A 19,068-nucleotide genomic window follows, 5' to 3' on the forward strand; every position below is an offset into this window, starting at 1 on the left:
AAGTGATTTTTTTTTTTACTTTCCCTTTAGAAACAGAAGTTCCAAAACTTCCGTTTTGGAATTATAGCACACTTTACTTGTAGGATGCATCAGTTGCTAACAACAAACTAATATAAGGCAACAAAATTAAATTGCATTATGAATAGTAATGACTGTGAGAAAATTGCTTGGAGAACTGAACTCGATTTTTAAATTCTAATAGTTCATTATTGGAACACTACTTTGGGAAAAAAATGTCTGCAAGAAACCATATTTTACAAATGAAAATATTCTAAATATGCATTTGATGATTTCTTTTAACCCTAGACCTACTGTTAAAATATTTTTTACAACACAAGTATGAAAGGCTAGCTTATAATATTTTATTTAAGAACCTATTAAAGTGATGAACTGTTAATTAGAGAAGTTGCAAGAACACTTAGAGAATATTGCAGGAAAAATGTTTTAACCTAATTTCATATTGCCCCACTCTGGTGCCACACGCTGATGTAGTCTGCACCACTTACTGAGTCAAGTAAATAAAACTTGAGGCTGGAGTATAAAATGGTAGACAGATGAACGATATCACCATCTCTACTCAATGTTCAAATTTGCTAGCATAATTAACTTCAATCTGACAACAACAGAAATACCAGTTTCAGGATACGGATAAAAGATTGATTTTCAAGTATTAATAAGACAAGCAAAAATCTACAGAAACGGAACTATTCAATGTCTATTTTATATGAAGGCCAGAGGAGAGGAGGTTTAATTCAGGGTCAAGACTCTTATTTTCAGTTTAAATCTTTGGTCATGAGTGAGAGAGGTTCAAAGATGAGCAGCTTAAAAGTACAATGAGTACAAATTCATCTTCTCTAGTAAGATAAAAAGTCAGGAAGTCTCCATTATGTAGAATAAATTTTATGCAACAGTCAGTCTTAACAGATCTATCAAGAAGTATTATGAACTCCCTTTATAAAGCATGCATTCAACTCACAGATGATAAAAACTGCCAATAAATTGTGTTGGATTTTTATGAAAAAAAAAAAAAAAAAAAAGTCCTAAGTTGAGTAGTTTACTGAATAATCAGGTTGCACGCTGGGAATGTACTTAAGGTAGTTCAGATGGCAACAAATTCCACAACGAGCACAGAGCCATATAAAGTCAAGGTACCTGGGTACCCCTGCCTTTTCCACAAGGGGGTATGGTTTTCTAACTCTCACGAGTCCCCTTTGCTTTACTTGCTAAATGATCCTGCAGAGCAAGACATACCAAACTCGTGGAGTATTGCTCCACAGGATGTAGTAAATGCTCAGGAGCCTGCATGTGTTACACCTCAATCAAAGGCTTCTGTGGCCATGGAAGAAATCTTTTGCACGATTTGCTACTATAAAGCCTACACAGGAAAGAAAAAAGAGGACAGAAAGACAGAAATGAAGAAGTTGTTCAATGCCTACTGGGTTTATTTTTTGGCCTTTCTTTCTTCTTAAAGTGTTTTACTGTTACTATTAGAAACTGCTTGGAGAGATAAATAAATGAAAAAGAAAAACAGCAGAAAACCTGACAAGAATCTTCTATTCCCACTGAATTTCAAGGACAAGAGACAACAACAACAAAAAAGCACAACCATTAACAATAACTGAAATATGATAATTACCATTAAGTAACAATTAATGAATTGTCACTTGAAATCATTAATCATCTAATCCCCAAGTTTTAGACAACAAATGCTTCTTACATTATATAACCTAATATTCTGCAGATTCTAGAAATCCTATTTCTACCTGCTTTACTTGTCTTCATTTTTTTTCCTAAAGGTAACTTCTCAGAATTCTTTCTTCCTAGCTAAAATGTTCTTTGACCAATTTCAAGGAAGAACTGTATCTGTATGTTTGTTAGCTTTATAATACACAAATCATTTCAGTGCAGCAGTGTGCTTTCACCAAGTGACTAGTAATCTTAGTATATTTTTAAGTGGTTTAGAGCCATCCAATTATGTGTTATTATGATTTAGAAATTAACATTCTGAAAAAAACAACACAAAACCAATAATGAAAGTGACCATTACTCTTCAGATGCTTTAAGAGCTGGTAAAGCCTTTAGAGGTTTTATAATTGTGTCCAAAAGAAAAAGAGTAGAATGGTAGTTATTTTACAGAAAACAGTTGGAACTTGCATCTAAAAACAATTTATTGGGATGATTCAGTATAAAATTCTCGACATCAGTTTGATTGCTACTGATTATTAAAATGTAAAACAAGCAATCTCCTTCTCTCTGCCCCCAGACAACTCTCACCAATCTGGGGTCGATTTCTTCATTAAGAACTGCTTCATTCTTAATAAGAGCAACTCGCTGTGCAAATCTGCAGGTTGATATAGATTCCTGGAAGGAAAAGAAAAATAAAAGAAAAGAATTTCAGTTAGCTTTGCACTAGGTAAGTAGACCAGACTGCTAATGAAGTCATTAAACTATGTTTCTATTTTTTGAGCATTTTACAGAAATATTCTAACATTTTGTATTCCAAAATAACAATATTCAAAGGAAATTAGGTTAGCATATTAATGAGAGTGACATATAAAACTGTTAAATCATAGTACATATTTTATTGATCCAGTTAATCTCCTAACCATTTGTGTTTCAGATAAGTCCCTGACTGGCACTATAGGATAAGAAAGCCATGCTGTTTAGAAGGTAATAAGGTTTGAATTATGAGAAAAAGAGAAAATTATCGAAAACTATTTTTTTTCTTGCTGAAAATGGGACTAGATCATTTTATGTAAAAGACAGCAGGAAAAGAGATGAAGGGAAGAGTGAAGGTCCAGGAAAAATGAGAAACAAGCTGGGAGACTTGGAACTAGAAGGCATACAGGAGAACTGTGATACCAGATAAAAAAATGTCAGATGATCTAAGATGGGATGCAGGAGAAAGGAAGGCAGAAAAAAAAAGATACAAGACTGAGTTTGTGGAGGAAACTCTTTGATAATCAGTGCGTACTCCCATCTAGGGCACAGAATGAAACCAAAGATCCTTATATGTACTGTTCCTCCTTTGAAATCAGCTGATACTTGAATGTCAGACCCTGACAGAGGACTGTACGATAAAATTTTCTGAGATGTGCTATACTGCATTTAAAATGGAATTTACATGTACTTTACTACTGTAACAGAATTGATTTTCAGAATCAAAGTAATTCTGCAGTTTTCAGTCCTCTAACATATGAAAATACCAAATTAAATGTTATGTTCATATAGTTCTTTTTCTGCAGGACTTCTGTCTCTGTCAGTGCTTGAAGGGGTGGTATCTGAATTAGGGTTACATGAGGAAAAATACTAGTGCTTCTTGCCAAAACATAATATACACAGAGAATCAAAGGAAAGGAAGGTCTTAAACTAAGACAGTTGTAAACAGTATTAGCTGTGTTTGCCTCTGCTGTACAGTTCCTGTGCAGTGATGATCAGCTAATGTGATTTTAATTAAGTTCTGTACATATATTGAGTACAGTTATATGTACACTACACATACATACATTTCCATCAGATCTCTTTGCCCTGTTTAGTGTGAAGCATATATTAAATTAACGAGTAGCTAATCAATTCAGTTCTCAATGTTCAATATGTAAGCTTACAATTTATTTATTCTATGCCATGGAAACAGTCATCAAGCCTGACATCTAATTTCTTAATCATTTTTCTACCATGCTTATCATCACAGCACCTCAGGGCTTCACAAGAATTAGTCAACTAACCCTCTAGTTATTGCTTTGCTGCAAGTGTGTGGAATGACTACACTTAACAGAAAGGAAAGTGAAGTCAAAAATACCAAAAAAATTATATGCAGTTGCTATCAATATACAATCTTCTGTTCAAAACAGCTTCCATTCAGCTTCAGCTACAGATATAATAAGTAATATATCTATAATTCAGAATCAACATCTTCATTCAAGCACTCCACAAAACTAGCACAAAAAATGTGATGTAGTGATCTGAAAAATTCTGTATAAACTCATTGGTAGGAGTAGGGATATAATCTAGTTCTCTAGGATAGTATTCCATTTGTCCTCTTCATATGAGGGCCCTTTCTTACTTTGAGTTCTCTGCTTCATTGTTTTCATTGCAAGAAACAACACCGGATCCTTAAGAAAGTAGCTTTTGTTATGCAACTTCAATTCCCACTGGGTGGTAGTTCTGTCTTGTGCTTCATTCGTGAATGAAATGTATATCCCATGGGAAAAAATACGCAAACATGCAAACCAAAGATAATGACTCGTGCACTATCCTCATTCTGACATTTTCTAATGACTTATCATTAATTGATAGTAATTGACTTACCATCTGTTTATATTATTCAGACATATTAACTTATCATCTGTCTATATTATTTGGACATATCAGATTGTGGGGAACAAGGAAGAGATTTTGCTGGTTTTTTGTTTTTTGTTTTTTGTTTTTTTTTTTTTGGGAGGACTGAAGAATAAGATCTGTTGTGTGGATTGTATATGTTAAAGCAAGAACATGAAAACTGTCAGTAGAGTACTCTGCATAATTGCTTGGGCTAAATATTCCCAAAATAGAAATCTAGAACACAATATGAGATACATATACCTGATGAATTGATATACAAAAGGGTGCTAATCCCACAGAGCCTAAAATAAAATTAACAAACTTACCCAGTTGCATTTGTAACAAGACAATATGCTTGCATAATTACATGTTTGCAAGTCTGAACGATCTGTTTTCATTTAACAGCAAAGTCCATTTTCTAAAGAAAAAGAAGTCTACAACTAGATGAAGTATGGTTTTAGTATAATGCTTTCCACTGTATTTCGGAAAACAGTCTTAGGCTAAATAGTTTTTTTTTTCTTGTTTATTCACATTAGAATGCTTTGATGTTAATAAAATCAGGAAATAAATATATTACAAATGGCTTTGAGTGGGGGTTCTATCTATTCACATCACTACATATTTTAGAATAAAACAGACTAGACTGTTTCAGTTGAAAGGGATCTACAACGATCATCTAGTCCAGCTGCCCGACCAAGTTAAAGCATGTTGTTAATGGCATTGTCCAAACATCTTTTAAATACTGACAGGCTTGGGGTATCGACCACCTCTCAGCCTGGTCCAATGTTTGACCATCCTCTTAATAAAGAAATGCTTCCTAATCCAGCCTGAATCTCCCCTGGCACAGCTTTAAACCATTCCCATTCATTCTATTGCTGGATATCAGGGCAAAGAGCTCAGCACCTCCCTCTTTGTTTTCCCTCCTCAGGGAGTTGTAGAGATCAAAGAAGCCTCCTTTGCTTCAAATCAGAGAAGCCCAAATTCCTCAGCCACTTCACACAGGACATTCCTTACAGCTTTTCACCTGCTTTGTTGCCCTTCTCTGGATGCATTCAAGGACCTTCACATCTTTCTTAAGTCATGGGGCTCAGAACTGCGCAGAGTCCTCAAGGTGTATGCAGACACCAACACTGCATACAGCAGGATAATCACTTCTTTGTTGCCCTGAACCCTGAGGAACATTGCTGGAGACCAGTCTCCAGCCAGATGTAGCCCCATTCACTACAACCCTTTGATAAAAAATACAGCCCTTTTTGTAAACAAAGAGCAGAAAGCATCACTACACATAATTCCAGGGAAGGAAATTAGTAAAGGGACATAAAAGTATTTAAAAAATTTCCGTAAGTCCCAAACTACCCCACCCAATTCCCTCTCTCCCCTAGTGAACTCTCCAGCTGTCTACCACACTCAATGAAGTCTTGACTCCAAAGAAGTCTAACAGAAGTTCTGTCAAGGCTTTCAGTGGAAATGCATTTTCGTAACTCAAAAATTTATTCCTCAGGAAATCAGTAAATTTAAAAAAAAAGAACAGTTCAGTACTAAGTGCAAATCATTTCCCAACTGCTCCTTGACTTGACATTACTTAGATAAAAGCACATTTCCTAATGGATATGTACATATCCTAGCACAATTTCTACAGATAAAATTATCTCCTGGAAACAAAGTTAATTTTTTTTTTTTAATAAGGATAATAATTAAAGCATACACATTTGAATTGTAAACTACAATAAAATTCAAAAGAGCAGAATCTTTAGAGAAGTGGAAATATTTTTGTTCAAAATAGATAAAAATAACATACATCTATGTTTCTTTTGTCTATAGAGAGTGTTGCTATCATGGTAGTCATGCAGTTTCCTCCCAGGCTGTCTCTTAGCACTGAAGTCATCATAGAGTTTCGATAAGGAATGTGGGACCGGTTTTTCTCTGCAAGGGCAATTATTACCTAAAACAATAGCAAAAACAGAAAGGACTTGGAAATTTATATACCTATTAATGACTGACACATAAAAGAACAAAAACAATCTATTCAGGAACTTCTGATACAATAAAACTATGCTTATGCACCTTAGCTGCAAACCTGCTGGTTTTATTGAATGAATTTCAACTTAAATTTCAGCGTGTTTATATGTCTTTGTAGGAGTTGGACCTGAAAGACCAAATAAATTACATTTTATCATACCCTAGCCTTACAGTCTCTCAGCAACATGGAAAATGAACATGATAAACTCAAACCCACAGATTTTCCTAAAACACAGGAACAAACTGAAAATCTTCCTCATACTTTTTTGTCTTAACAATAAAATATGCATAGTATTCAAGTAAGAATTTGCTCAATATTTGCTAAAGCATGCTTTAAAAATTACACATTCTTAAAGCATGTGCTTCTTAGATGGGTTGATACATTTATTTCTGAGAAAATGTCTTGGAAAGCAAAGCACAAATAAAAGGGTGCATGATTACAATGTACTGCTGGAAAGAAATGATTCAGTTCAGACTATATATGTCTTGGCCAAAAAGGAAATTGTACACCTCCTATTCTCAGTTTCCCTTCTCAGCTGTTTACATTATGAGACCTAATTATTATTAAATAAAAGGCCAGATTACCCCATGATCTCCTGTGATGTAAAAGATTTGAACTGTTATCAGGCCAAGGACTGTACCGAAAAACTGTAGCTATACGAGTTGTGCAAGCTCTCCTAAATCATTAGGAGTTGGTTTTCCTTCAATAATAAATATTACATTCCAGTATATATTTAATTTATGCTGCATTTACAAAAAGTGTTATTTTAGAAAATTTAGTAGCAACTTTTTTTGTGGCACTAGTTTCTCTTAACAGTCTTCAGAAAGTTAAAAGTTAAAACTATAAATCTTACACTGGCAGCCCTGACAGACATGAATGCATAATATGAAAATTACTATCCTGTAAAGGAATCTGGAAAGCCATTCCTGGATCAAGGTTTTCAAATCTCATATTTACAACTTGTTATATAGAAACATGTCAAAACTTTGTTGGTTTATAACATTGCATAGAAACCTCATAGTAGTCTAGCACATACATTAATAAGCACACTGTCAGCCTCTACCACACAGAAACTATAATCTGAATAGACAAGATGGGAAAAGAGCCAGAGGGAAGATATGTTATTTCCATTAAAAATGGGAACTTTGTTACAGAGAAGTTCATTTTTTCTGAAGCTCATGTAGGAAGTCTGTAGTGCAGGTGGAATCTGAACCCTCCCACACTAACACTGGAAAGTTTTGTGACCAGCTCTTATGAAGCAAAAGCCACTGTACTGTCATAACACAGAAGATTTTGGTCTTAAGTCTCTTTAATACAACCTCACCTAAATCACTAAATCAATCTTTACAATCCAATCAAGGAATCTAGAATAGAAAGAGGAGAATCTAAAGGAGAGGGAAATAATGTTCTTTCATAAAGTGAGAGAAACTACCTGTACAGACTGAACCTGGGTCCTCTAACAGCCACAAAATATGATAATCAGAAAATTGTCTCATTTAAGAAGGCATTATTGTCCTTTTAATACAAAAAAGGGTGGGGTTTTTTGTTGTTTTTGTTTTGTTTTGTTTTGTTTTTAATACCGGAGATCTAAGGTTAATAATATTACTAAACCAGGGCTGTAATATGCAATATGCTGAGTGAAATCAACATAATTTAAGGCAGAAAGTCTCATTTTGAGTGGGTCAAACAAACCACTTTAAGGTCTAGTTAATTTTTTAAATGTGGAAGCTGCCAGAACTATAGTTACTTGCATCCTGTATGACACATTATGGAGTAGAGTAGGTACAATCACTCACAAATGATTTCACTGAAATGTATGGAAGCATTGTTAAGCATAAAGGAAGGTCTGAGACTCACAAGTGGTTCTGACATGATATGAAGTGTGTCCAAGGGTCCCTGTTCCTGTCCACATCCTTTATGCAAGGACTAGATTTGCACTAGCACCTCATGCCAACAGGCAGCCAAAACATGTTCTCAGAGCATCCTCAAGAGATGAGGATTTTGGGGTGCTTGCAGGTACAGAGCTATCAGGTACATCGTTTCATGTATCAGATGCTCTGAAGCCATATGCCAATCTCTGAGGTCTTTTTTTATGTATCCCATCCTATCTCCCATTTCTAGTAGAGTTTAGCAGCTTAAGCTCTGGTCCTTACAGCAAAAAAAAAAAAAAAATCAAACTCTGTTGCTGATGTCTTGTAGTAAATTACAAGCATTCTTACTTTTTGGACAACATATGCTTATTTGCAATATATATGACAGGTCCTGCTGGAAATAATTCACCCCAAAATCATGATTTTCTAATCAGAAACAAATACATGTATTTCAATTTAAATTATTTAAAAGTTTCTGGTTTTTCTGTTACTCTAGTGTCCGTATATGTTTATTAGGAAACACCAAACAGAAAATTATCTTTTATATAAGATGTGAATAAATCTAGTGTTTGATGACTGGCAGTAATTTCAAATTTTATTAAAAAAACCTTTGGTAGGTATGGGTAGCAACCACTCACTAATGAATAAAATCATTCAACATTCCCTAAATGGAACACGTGTTAAATGACAGTTAACAGGCATATTCATTAAAGCAGTGAGAACATTGTACTCTATTATTTTTGGGAAATAATTCCATTATAGTGTCAAATCATGTGGCAGTATCACTGTCAATTTGCAACTCTAAGTTTGGTCCAGGATACTTTATGCTGTGCATCAGAAGGGAACATCTACATACACACAGTTACAATGCAGTTGTAATTCCAGAACATGCTACTGCATCTCTCAGACAAAGAAAAGCTACCCAGACATGGTAGTAGGGACTTCTAAGTTCCTGATGCCATTTTAGATCAGCTGCATGACACTATCTTCATTTTTCTCTAGACACAGAGGCCACTTGGAGAAAAAGTGAGTTTATTTATTTGAAGATTTTTTAAACACACTGTGAATATTTAACAAGTAGACCAAGTGTGGTAACACAGAACTCTGTTCCCATTGTCATTTCAATAAAAATCATTTTACATGACTATTCTATTGTGAAAAGTGTTTAAAAATGGCATAACTTAACACTAAACCACCAGTAGGCAACTAAATATCTGAGAATGTAAATAAGCTGATTTGGAGGAATCTATATACTTTAATATCAGTCACTGAAGGGTCAGAATTGAATGGTTTAATTCTCACTGAACAAAGAGGTATTTTTTATAGTCTTCAGTATCAGAAAACATTTTTATTAATGATACACAATCCTAGTCAGAACCCAACGTGCTTATTTCCGACTGTATTTCTTCTAAAATAGAAATTAAAAGTTGCATGAAAAAAAATATTCGTTTCTACAGCACTTCAGACCTGAGTATTTGAAAACACACTACACAGATTATTAAAATCAACCTCATAAGGCTCATGCAATGTTGCATTATAAATACAGTAAAATCATACAGTAAATAAGGATTGTGAGTATAATTTGTAGGATTCTGAAGTGGTCCACTTTAGAATCACTAATCCTTATCACTCCCCTTGAGTAAAACTGAAATACAGACTTTTTTTTCAAGGTAAAATTTAAACAAATGGGGGGGCTGAAAAAAATTCAGGGTAATAGTAAATGACTGACTGCCACCTGCTGTGCTTTAAGCTTCTTCTTTTGACAGATGAAATATCTCTCATTGTAGGTTAAATAAAATGCAAGAGATTTGTTCTTGTTAACAGGAAAACACATAACACAGAAATGAAAAATATTCTTCCCAGCAAGTGGAACAGTTATATTTCCTAATAATAATTTTAAAGAATTGTCACATATAGACACCCACAAAATTTTCTGGTTTTATGGATTTCCTCAACTGTATATTTTACTAAATAACACATATAGTGACATGTAAATTAAAAAGGACAAGTTTACATTTCAGAGTTAAGCATTTTTTCTTCTCTCTACCCCCTTACTTCTCCCACTAAATGAAAGCCTCACAGACCTGATGTGGTCGTACATAAACATTTTTAAAGAAGCCTTAGGAAAAAATACTGTATTCTCCATCAGAATCCCTCCAAATAATTAATTTCTGGCAATAAGAACAGTGTTTACTGTACTGTGAAAACAATATTATGTATTCAGCCTTAGGAAGAACTTAATTTGTTTTACAGGTGTAAAGTCTGAAATGAACACTTGAAAATCTTCAATGATTGCAAATTAATAGTACAGCATTCACAGAAGAGATTTCATTCATTGCCAAGTGTTTCTTACCTGTACTTGGTGCTTTACAGCATTCTAAACATCGAATGTACAAAACATCACAGTAGATCAGGGAGATATATATTAAAAACTTAATAATAATTACAATTAATTATTATTAACAAAATAATAATTAAAAGAATAAATTAACAATTATTTAATTTTTGTAAAAATACAATTAATCATTGTTAATAAAATCTTTCATCTCCAAATTTTCCATTCACTGCTGCTATCTTAAGAATTTTTTTCTTAAATTAGTAAGATTAGTTGAGAGTAATCTATTTTCTCATTATTTGCCCTTTCCAAAGAGGAAAAACAAAAAGCAACAGTGAAAGGGGGATAGGGATTTTAGCATACCTTGAATCAAGAGGCTAAGTCTTTTCCAGTAACAACAGCTGAATGACAAAGATTTGTGGAGATTTATTATCATCGTAGTTACATCTGTGAGTAGTAATAACTAATTATGGTAGTTACTCCATAAATACATTACCAAAGGTAACTCCTGTCTTAAAGAGATCAAGGATTCTCATTGGTAGAGGAATAAAACAACACATGTTGTTTACCTAGTAATTTACCATATTACAATGCTTGAACCAAATAAAACCAAAACACTTTAGTTCACTGATCCTTGAGTGATACATCCTGATCCCAGCCGTGGAAGGGGAAGAAGATTACAAAGAACATTTTTAGTAGAAATATGGATGCAATCTTGCAAATGTATTTAGTACTGCAGATAAAACAGGAAAAGTATTTTGGAAATACTACCATGTATACCTACTATAATCTTACTGCTTAATTTTTAAGCTTAATTTTTAAGCTTTTCCTAAATTAAAATACGTTAATTTAAAGGAATAGCTATCAATTCAATTTTTTAAAATTGCAATAAATATCCTAATATATCAAGTTTTCCAAAACATTGCACATTGCTAAGCAGGGATGTAGTAAAGGAAGAAATGTTTTACTCTATTATACCTGTTCCAAATAATGTAATGACAAGTTGATATATTTGGCTTCTGTCAGCAAGTGACCTCCAACTCCAGTCTTTGCAACACGTTCTGATCCAGCAAGGTCTACTAAGTGCAACTTGGAGCGTCTGATAGTTGCAGATCCAGGTTCCTTGCTGGAGACGTGAACAGTGAAAATGCAGTGAGATCGGCTTGAGGCTTGATTCATTGGTGTCTACAGTGAAAAGAAAGGAAGAATCCTCAACGTTCAGTGGGAAAAGAAATTTAGGTTTTTATAGCTCGACAATCTGGCAATCAAAATCCCCTATCCCCCTGAGATCAGCTCAGTTGGTTAGAGTCTGGTGCTAATAACATCAAGGTTGGGGGTTTGTTGCCTGTCCAGGCCATTCACTTAAGAGTTGGACTTGATGATCCTTGTGGGAACCTGTGACTATGTGACTGAGCACATTAGTAAAGCAAGTGGTCTTACTATGCTAAGGAATATTAGAAAAGGGCACCTTGATCAGAGGGAAAGTTACTAACTCCTGATCTCTGAGAGGTTATCAATTTCCCCATTGATGCACACTTTTTTCTGTTTTTTTTGTTTTGATACATAGCTACCACTATAACTAAGACTAGGACTTTCCATAAGGCTTCAGACTTTTGCATTATTACTTCTATCAAAAAAATTAACTTGGTAGAATCAGTGTCAGAATTTTATGTGACATGACAGAGTTTTCATATTCATAAAAATACATTAAATGTATTTATTTGGAATAAACTACTGCCACACTTCCTTAACTAGACACATGGAAATTTTTGGTCAATTTTTATAGATGCTCAGTTTTAGCATCACTTTAAAGGTTTTCTCAATATACTTGAAATGCAGAACATAAAATTTTAAACAGCTCTTAGTTATTTAGATTTCAAATGACCATATGCCATCACATATGCACTTTTCTTTTCTTAAGAAGACATATAAAATATCTTTAATCATCTAAAACACCTTTCATTTAGTTGTATGAAGATATTGTTAGAAACTTTAAAAGAATTCCTTAATATCCTCATTTTATAAATATCCAAAGCTTTAGACTATGGAGATTAAAGGTTAGCACACAGATAGTATTTTTATTTAAAAACTATAACAAGTATGACAACATTGTTTTTCGGGCATAAATGCAGAAAAATAGGGGACTGAAATAAATTAGCAAATTAATATTATTTACTTAGCAACTAAATCTATATTTATAGCTGCTGAAAAAGATGATAAAAAATTCTGGTTATATTGTCTACATTAATCTCTTGTCTATACTTTATTCCTCTGTAATTATCTATTATCTAATTATCTATTCCTGAGTAATTATCTATGTAGGCATACCCTGTGATTCAGAATAGAAATACCAACATATTGCCTTTTTTTACATAGTCTGCTTGCAGATGTTAAAACAGTCTGCCTACTGCAGGCACTGAAGATGTTGTCTTATTAACACAGAAAAGACAGCTCTTAACAGAATGAGTGCAAGATGAATAATCCTGTAACAGGAATAATATGGACAGCTATACTGCTTGCTTCAATTGTCTTAGCTTCCATTTCCCCATACTTTTTTTCAGCCTTAATAGTGCCAGCAACTGAGCTGTTTTTGGGAACTGATTCAGTTCAAAGGAAAAAAAAATAAAGTCTGCAAACCATAGATATTTAATCTGGATTGGTTTCTCAATTCAGCCACAGCACAGCTATGGACAACTGTTCTAGTAAAATACCTGAAAATGGCAGCATACAGGGCGTGAACAAGTAGGTAGTGTGCAGGAACAGCATACACTTGTAGTTGTTGGTGAGAATTCTGTATGTAAATTACAGCCTTAGCACCATTTTCTCTTGGGCTGCTTTATCTAATAAAGGCAAGCTCAAAGGGAGAGGGAGAAGAATTTTGAACTTTAGTTTATACAGATGAGGAATTTTAGAATTTGCAGTCCTGTGAAATGAGCATCAGAACATCAGAGTGCCATGAGGTCTTCAGAGGTGAGAAAATGAAGAGGAAGTGAGTTGTAGAGTTGGAATGAAAATAAATAGGCTCAGGGAAAGGTGACAAGCAAAAAAATACTCCAAAACTTACTTAAAATGCAGGTATACTAAGAAAAAGTTATATGCTGTGAAAATGTACTTTATTCAGCAATTCTGATTCCATGATTAATCAGAGCCAGCTTCACTTATTTTACTAGGACAGCTATAATTTTATTGCAGCTCTGTGAAGCAGGACTGGATATTTTATTTTTTTCCAGCTCAAAATCCACAACAGAATTAATATTTAAGGTCATTCTCCTCAACAGAACTGATATTTGAGGACATTTTGCACTATAGATATGCAGTCATACTATACTGCAGACAAATCTAAGCAGACAAGTCTGAGATCAAATATCAGTACAGATTCAGCTGTGGAAATAAAAAGTAAAGGTTGCTGTAAAAGAAGCAGAAGTTACCATACTTCTGAATATTCTTAAGTAAACTTGTGTTTCACTATGCAGCAAAGCCTCATGTATTTCAAAATGTGCTTTTAGTCACACCTGTTTAATGCCAATAGAGGCAAAAAAAAATAAAAATTGAAGTATAAAAGAAAATAATTTAAGGACTCTGAGTTCCAAAACAGTGCACTATTTCTTCTATTCAGTCCGTACTGTCTACTGCAATACACTAGCCACAACTTTATTTTGTGTGTTCCAAGTAGATTTGGCTGGACTGGCCATTAGAAATTCTATTGCTTTCCTCTCCACAGACTCCTTTTTTCATGTGAATGAAAAAATGAATGAAGCTGATTTGGGAGTCATTGGCTAGAATCCCAAACTCATATTTTTGTAAAGTCCTTCTTCAGAGTAGAATCATGGTTTAATAAGACACCAATACTCCTTTTAACAATGTAATGCTATCTTTGCTTTGCAGTTCCAATATGTAGGAAGCTCTGTTAGAACTCTTGCAGGAAGCATAAAGCAATAAAAATTTAAACTGTTAAATGGGATGAGATCGTGAAACATTAATTGCAGTCATAATCTCCCACACTTTGCTTCTTTTACCACATAAGTAGATGAAAAGCACACAACAGAAATGATTACTTGTCAGCATCTTCAGTTCAAAACCAAGCCTTTTTTTTTTTGTTGTTCTTTGGTTGGGTATTTGCTATCTTAGATATGCAACTTCTGAGAATCACCATTCATCTTTTTAGAAAGTTTGAAAACTGAAAACCAAAAAACAAAAATTTCTGGACAGTGTCTCAGAGCCTACTAAAATGTTCCTTTAGTGGCTTTCAGAGTTCATTTTGGCTTTGTTAGCAGTATTCAAACCATATGTATATGAAATCATCCTCACACTAATTTGATGTGATGAAGGGAAAAAAAGAAGGAGGGGAGTGGCCTGGTTCTCAGCAGATGGTTGCTATTGTGAGAGTTATATATAGAACAACTGATGAGCAGTTACTTACAAAGAAATAGTTTTTTTCCAGGAATTCTGTGACATCATAAACCACTTAAGCAGACTTTGGATGCCTTGTGATATCACAAGAACACTACAAAGGAATTAATGCCAGGTCATCTGCTGCTGCCCATTTGTGGCAGGGTAAAAGAGGAATTCAATAACATTTAAGATCACGACTTCATAAAGCAACAGTGTTTCATTTGGAAACAATGAACAAGGCATATTTGAAGCCAACCCAGACTTGTTTCTTTCCAGGACCAAAATATACCTGTTTGCTGAAATTAAATAAATTGTATAGAAACTTTGTGACTTTAACTATTACATTTATTCATACAATGGTTGCAAGAAGGTGGTTTCTACTTAAATGAAAATCTACAGCACAGTAATCCTGCAAGAAACATCTGAGTTGGATGTTTCTGGCAAGGAAAATGCCATTAAAATGACCAAAAATTTGCTGGAGTCCAAGTTGTTCATCTTAATCTAATTTTTACCTATTTTAAGTCAACACAACACTGCAGGAATTCTTCCCTGTGCAGGAATTTATGTATTTCCCAAATATTTAATTTGTTGCCACTTATTATAAATGTTGTTTTCACTAAGAATAGCCATAAATGGATGCTACTGGTCTAAATAGAGTTCTTAATAATTGAGGACCTAAGAGCAAGTTTCTTAAATAGGAGAAAGACGTGTGAAAAGCTGTTTGAAAATCACCATTAGACTAAGAGAAGCTGCTACTATCTGGAAGAATAGTGTGTTGATTATAGCTGCCAAAACACTCTGACAGAGAAAATACATAAGAGAGTTCAGGACTGCTGGGACAAAAAGATTTTACAGGTGATAAATGCAGTTGTTCAGTCCTTATTGCAAACCATCTCCACTTGGCAGCTTATACCATTCCAGTGGAATCTTTTCTTCCTTAAATCAAAATATTTAGACAGCAGAAGAACGTGAATTCCCTGTGTGAGTAAATTAGTGACTAGCCAATGCATAAGTGAAGAAAGTCTGATTCTGAAATTTTGCATTTTTTTGAGAATGAAAAGGTACAAAATTTTCTTTAAAAGAGTGTTTCTTTTTCCTCTTAAGGCTTTTTCACTTTTTAACTTTTTGAAGAAGAGCAAGTCAAAAGAGAAAAGTACTGATAGCATCCAAGACTCATATCAAATTGATTTTCTCCAATCTCATGCTACATTCAAAGGGATATCTGTAGGAAGAAGTTACGACAGCTACAGTCATTTCACAGTTCAGATGGATATCTCTGCCTAATGAATATAAACTCCACCAGTTCCAACAGAACTGAGCTATATGGAAGAGTACGTAAGTTGATGATAGGAGGTTCTCTCCTTTATATTTGGTAGATGAGTGAGACCTTAATAAATCTTTAGTTTCCTTTCTAAATAATATGGTGCAAGTGAAAGGGCTCTTCACGTGTACTTAAGTACACTTGACATAGTCAAAATTGAAAAATTTTTGCTATGAAAATATAAGGATCAGAATAGGTGCAAACATTTCCTGAAAGCAATACTTTATCTTTCCATGTTTAATAGAAGTACGGTTTCACAGTTAGACCACAGGAGCTCAGCTAACTTTTAAAGTAATTAATACTCCCTGGTGAGGATATTATTAAACTTTATATTATATAGTGCCTTTTATCCATATAAATCCCAAAGCATTTTAACAACTATTCAAAGTAGTATGTACAACTAGTGATTTCTTTATCACACCCTGAAATGAAAGCACCTGTGCCGAAATGACAATGCCATGTAGTGCTAATAATACCAGGTTTTTTGGAGTGGAAATAAATTAATAATTGACACCAATGAGGAATCTAGCAAAGTAGAAAATTTTAATTCCTTCTGGAATGCGGCGCTAGCATGCATTTTTTGTCGTGTCATTTAATCTCATATGTTCCCACATTCAAATCCTATTTTTCATATTGTATCCAATAAAAAATGCAGTCAAACACTACAAGGTCTTTCTAAATATATTCAAGAGAATAGCAATGGACAATAAATACAAACAGAATGAGTCCAATTCAGAGGTCACAAGTCAGTCCCCACAGCTATCTTTAAATCTTTAAAAGTTCCATTCTTTCTTGAAATAAATGTATTTAAACATTGCCAAAAGCTTACTGCTTCCCCCATGTGTACTTTGAACATTTTAAATGGTGGAACATACACAATACTGTGTAGTATGTATGCAGTACCAATACGGCGTAGTATGTATGGTCTTCCAAATTAAAAAAATTAAGTACTATAGGTATAAAACCATATACTGAAACATCTCCTTCCTCATTAAAATGAAGTACTTTTTCATTAGAGGAAAATTAAAGTCTAGCTGTACATACAACTGCAGCACTCAGACACATTAATCTCAGATAAAGATTTTACAGTTTGGAAATCAATGCATGCCCTTGGGAGAGAGACTATCTGACTCTGCTATGTTAAGAGAAATACTAAAAAATACCAAGAATTCTCAAAATCACAGAGGTTTAGGCATGTTAATTCAAAGGACAAAGATCATAAGAGATTCCCATCACAAGAACTTAGAGAAGACCACTTCAGTTGAAGATATATTAACAGTAAACCAAAATGAAATGGTTTGTGAACACTACCTAAATGGCCAAACACTTATTTCTGCACAGGAGCTTTATTAAGATACTGCTGCTACGACCTGTGTCATATTGCAAATTAGATTTTGAAATCCCCTGTTTGCATGCATATCAGATACCTAAATCAAAGCTGGCTTACAAAATTAAAATACAAAAAATGAGTTCAGATTTTATAACCTGTCGCTGCAGATTCTCATGCATTCAAATGGAACAAGAAACTGGGCACTATGAGATAACCAAAAAATTTAGGCCTTACATTTGGCAGAGCTGCCAACAAAAGAATCAGTTTTTTGGGTCTGATCTCTGCCTATTTCTCTCTGGAAAAATATGAAACAAAAAATTCCTATTTGGATTTTTACATTATTAATTTTTTGTGCACAGATGTCTCCCATCTTACCATTTCCACAACTTGTCAAAACTAGAGGAAAGGACCAGTTCTACACTCACTAATAAAGTAATCCTACAAAAATTAGATTAGCTTCCTTTTTTCCCTTCTCATGAGCTATATAGTTATGTGTGGGAAAGAAGTGTCAGTTATAAATGTTCCCATAGGTTCTGACATTTAATGAATGAATGAATGAATGAAGCCTGTAAAATACTTCTAATGTTATGATCACTTTCTTTTTAGCACAATCAGTGATGAAGGAAAAACGTAGCCTTCAAATCACAAGTTAGACTGCACTAGCACAGGTGATGCAGAAATTAAATTGTCATTCTTATTTTCAAAATAATCAACTCTTCAAAGAAAGGCTATTTAAGGGATAAAGCATCAGACTGCAATTTTAGAGGCTACAGATTTCATATGTGATCCAAGACAGTTGTCTGAGTTTTTCCACAGCCAAACTTGTCATCGTTAAAAAAGATGAATCAAGCATTTCTTTTACTTTCTTTTTTATTTAGGTTTATTAATATTGCGGGTTTTTTTTTTAGTTTACTTAAGAGGGTTCTAGTCTTGAGAGGTCAAAAAGTATTATCATCATTAAGATTTAAAAATATTAATCTCTGAAGAAGTTATGTTTTAGGTCATAAGTCCTCTTTCTTAGATGTCTACATTAATCTACCATTTTTGCAAACACTGTTCTCTCATTCTGATGTTATCATATAAAGTACCACAGTCACCTTAAGTGCAAAATGCCATATAATAATGGGGATAAATTCTGTAATGCTAAGACGAAGCAGCAATCAGTAAGTTCACTGAACTGTACTGCAACATACCTGCTGCAATCATAAAGGAAAAATTTATGACATAAGTACATAAAAAAAACTTCTACAATGAAATCAATCTCAGTTGGAGTTTTTAGAATCATACTAGCATTCAGACTAAGAAAAGTAAATATTGTTGCAATATGTGGTAGTTATTCCAAGCAAGTATTCTCAGTATTTTTTCTTTTAAGTATTTTTTATTAAAGATCAATGAAACAATAACTTTATAGTGTTTATATAACAAAAAACTCTTGCAAAAGCAGCAAAACTGATGTTGGCACAGCATTTGCTTACCCAA

General features: G+C 33.8%; 1 protein-coding gene across 2 annotated transcripts in view; it reads right to left on the reverse strand.

The window, feature by feature from the left end:
• Positions 1-19,068, reverse strand: part of KIF6 (kinesin family member 6) — a 158,308-nt gene that overhangs the window by 113,314 nt on the left and 25,926 nt on the right. For both annotated transcript variants that reach the window (XM_039385334.1, XM_039385333.1), the window contains exons 7-9: positions 11,525-11,731; positions 6,119-6,262; positions 2,275-2,361 (exon numbers count right to left, since the gene is read on the reverse strand). In XM_039385334.1, the coding sequence (XP_039241268.1) occupies positions 2,275-2,361; positions 6,119-6,262; positions 11,525-11,731 (438 nt within the window). The remainder of the gene's footprint in view (positions 1-2,274; positions 2,362-6,118; positions 6,263-11,524; positions 11,732-19,068) is intronic.

This window comes from Pipra filicauda, unplaced genomic scaffold (genome assembly GCF_003945595.2).
Source record: "Pipra filicauda isolate LSUMZ 115617 unplaced genomic scaffold, ASM394559v2 scaffold405_size854913_pilon, whole genome shotgun sequence".
NCBI lineage: Eukaryota > Metazoa > Chordata > Aves > Passeriformes > Pipridae > Pipra > Pipra filicauda.